Below are 3240 nucleotides of genomic sequence, written 5' to 3'. Positions count from 1 at the left end.
GTTTGCGTGATGGTCTCTGAGGCACCGCGGCTTGGTTGTCTCGCCTATAGCAAGACAGTAGGCATGGCATTCTCACGAAGATAATTTCATAAGTACCCGCTTTTCATTGATGGCTCACCCCTGACCTTTGTCACGACCTGCGGATACCTGTGAATTACAATTGACCGTGGCCTGACGTGGTCCCAGCATGTGAAGCTGTTTGCTACCAAGGCAAGCTGTTTGTTAAATGTACTCAGGCGTATTGCTGGTGCATCCTGGGGTCCGTCATGCTCTAACCTCTATCGTGTGCATCAGGCCCTGATGTTGGGGACATTGCGGTACAGCTTACCTATTCTGCATGGTCTCAGTCGAACTCAAGAACAGGAACTGCTCAACATCCAGGCACGTAGTCTCCGAGTCTGTTTGGGAATCCCCAGGACAACGGAGACGTATTCTGTCTTGGCAGAGGCGCGAGAGCAGCCGGTTCACATACTGCGGGATGGTGATACCTTTCGCGCTTATACACACATTACATTACACGGCACCCGCTCCACTCTCTTTGTCGCATTGATGAGGGCTGCCCGGCGTCTGCTTTCGGCAGTGCCATTGCCCGCCTGAAAGGGAGGATTCCATCTCCCGCGTCTACACCATCCCATGCACCGGCGATGTGGACTCTTGAAAGACCCTGGATTCACTCTAACATCCCTGGACTCCAACGTAAGAAAGACGTCCCTACAGTCGTGGCCCACCAGCTCACACTGGAGCATCTCGCCTCAACACACCGACTAAGTCGCCATATATACACCGATGGCTCAGTAACCCAAGATAGTTCGAGCGCGGCTTTCTACGTCCGGATGAAGACCTGGGGCACGGTTTCGAACTCCCCTATACAGTGTCCTCGACAGAAGCCGAACTGTTTGGTATCCTGGCAGCACTGGAGCATATTACCGAATCCGGGCACGGAACGTGGGTCATTCTTACCGACAGCAAGGCATTCACTAGATATGTTGTCGTCATCTCGCTCCAGCATAATAAGCGATTTGCATACCATGACGCTTCAAAAATTCAATGAACTCTTCGCCACTGGTTACAACATCACGTTTCAATGGGTCCCTGGCCACGTAGGCGTGTATGGAAATACCCATAATAATAAATAATAATATGGACGCAGTAGCGAGACGCGCTGGGTCTGATGACACTTCGGCCCTGGCACCTCTGCCGCTTACAGCCTCCACATGCCGTCTATACATACGCCGTCGGTGTGCCACATGTGCTTGAGGCAGGCAACGCGGAGGGAGAAAAAAGGACTACCGCAGCCTGCGAAGGTTTGGAAACAACTGAGGGTTTATTGTCGCTCCTCGCGCTCGCCTTAGTTGAGCGCTCGTCGTCATCTAGATAGCTGCGCTACAGGGCTCCCCCCCTAGACACTGGTGCGTTACCAGTGAAGAGCGCCAGGAGATAGCGTTTTGTCGAGGACGGTTAGGCGGACGACCCTTCTGTCGTGTCGGCAGAACGGGGAGCTGCGCCGGATAGGTGATAGCTTCGACATATGCGGGTTTGAGCCGGTCCTGGGAAACCGTTGTACGATTGCCGTTGATGTCGACAGTGACAGTGTTATCGTCGCGGGAGAGGACCTGGTACGGGCCTGTGTATACCGGAGTAGGCGGTGGCTTCACGTGGTCCGCACAGATGAACACGTGGGAAGACTTGTTCAAGTCGGGGTGCACGAATATCTTCCTGTATAAAGGCTGCCGAGGCGGAGCCGGTTGGATGGAGCGGAAAGTGATCTCAGAGTTGTCTGGCGAAGTCGTCACCTGCGGAAGGGTGCCTGGAAGGGTGCTCCAAGAAATCGCCAGGTAACTGTAATGGGCAGCTAATTCAGCGGAGCTGCACTTAAGGTCCTGCTTGAGAGAGGACGTGAGACCAAGGAGGACCCAAGGGAGGTGGTCAACCCAGTTGGTGGGGTCGGGGCGCGCGCAGATGGCGGCTTTCAGTTGCCTGTGTAGCCGCACAACCATCCCATTTGCCGCAGGGTGGTAAGCGGTGGTCGTGATGTGCTGGGCACCAATATCAGCAAGAAGGGATGAGAAGCTGCGTGAGGTGAATTGCCTGCCCTTGTCGTAGTGACGATGGCAGGGCAGCTGAAACGAGCGACCCAGGCAAGAAGAAAGGCGCGACCGGTGGTGTCAGCGGTTATGTCGGGGATGGGGACGACCTCTGGCCAGCGCGTGAATCGATCGACTGCCGTGAGAAGGTATCGGCAGCCATGAGAGATGGGCAGTGGGCCGACTAAATCGAGGTGAAGATGGTGGAAGCGGCCGGCTGGGCTCGGGAACAGCCGAATAGGCGTCTTTGTGTGGCGCTGTACTTTCGACCGCTGACAAACGATGCAGGACTGGGTCCACCTGCGGATGTCCCTGTTGATTCCCGGCCAGACGTAACGATCGGCGATGGCCTTATGCGTCGCGCGCACGCCGGGATGAGCAATGTCGTGGTATTCGGCGAATATCTTGCGTCGCAAAGGCTCGGGGACGAATGATCGAGGTCGGGGCATGAACACATCACGCAAGAGGGGTTCCTCCAAGCCGGGTAGGTAGACGGGCTTGAGGTGCAGAGACGATGGCCGGATAGGTGGTCCTGGTTACTTCGGCGTAATGTGCTTGGGCTTTCAAAAGCTGTTCGGCATTCACAGGAGAGGGCAGAAACGGGATGGCGTGGATGCGCGAAAGAGCGTCAGCTGCCGAATTGTCGACATCTGGAATGTGGCGAACGTCCGTGGAGAACTCAGATATGAACGCCAGCTGGCGGGTTTCTCGCTCGGAGTAGCCGGAATGGTTGCTGATGAATGCGAACGTCAATGGCTTGTGATCAGTGAGTACATGGAATTCACATCCAGCCAGTAGATAATGGTAGTGCTTCACAGCAGCGTAGACGGCAAGAAGCTCGCGGCCGAACGTGCGGTAGCGTGCTTCAGAGGGCTTGAGGCGGCGGGAGAAGAAACCAGGCGGGAGAAGAAACCAAGCGGCCGCCACTCGCCGTCAGCAAACTGCTGCAGAACAGCACCAACTGCTGTGGTCGAAGCGTCCGTGATCAGGCGTGTTGGGGCAGATGGAACTGGATCAACGAGCAAATTTGTGCTCACCAAAGCTTGTTTAGCCGCCTGAAAGGAACTCTCTGCTTCCGGAGACCAGGGTAGCGGGGAAGTGGATGGTTTCGGTGCCCTTAGGAGGTCGGTGAGGGAGTGTAGGATGAATACGCAGT

General features: G+C 55.7%; 1 protein-coding gene across 1 annotated transcript; it reads right to left on the bottom strand.

Moving 5' to 3' along the window:
- Positions 1–1370: 1370 nt before the first annotated feature.
- On the bottom strand, positions 1371–1997 carry LOC135395957 (uncharacterized). The gene has a single exon (XM_064627064.1). It carries the CDS (start codon positions 1995–1997, stop codon positions 1371–1373), a length of 627 nt encoding a protein of 208 aa, XP_064483134.1.
- Between the last annotated feature and the right edge of the window lie 1243 nt (positions 1998–3240).

The sequence above is a fragment of the Ornithodoros turicata genome, chromosome 1 (genome assembly GCF_037126465.1).
Source record: "Ornithodoros turicata isolate Travis chromosome 1, ASM3712646v1, whole genome shotgun sequence".
Classification (NCBI taxonomy): domain Eukaryota; kingdom Metazoa; phylum Arthropoda; class Arachnida; order Ixodida; family Argasidae; genus Ornithodoros; species Ornithodoros turicata.
Note: the sequence above shows the minus strand (reverse complement) of the source record. Positions and strands in the feature narration are given on the sequence as shown.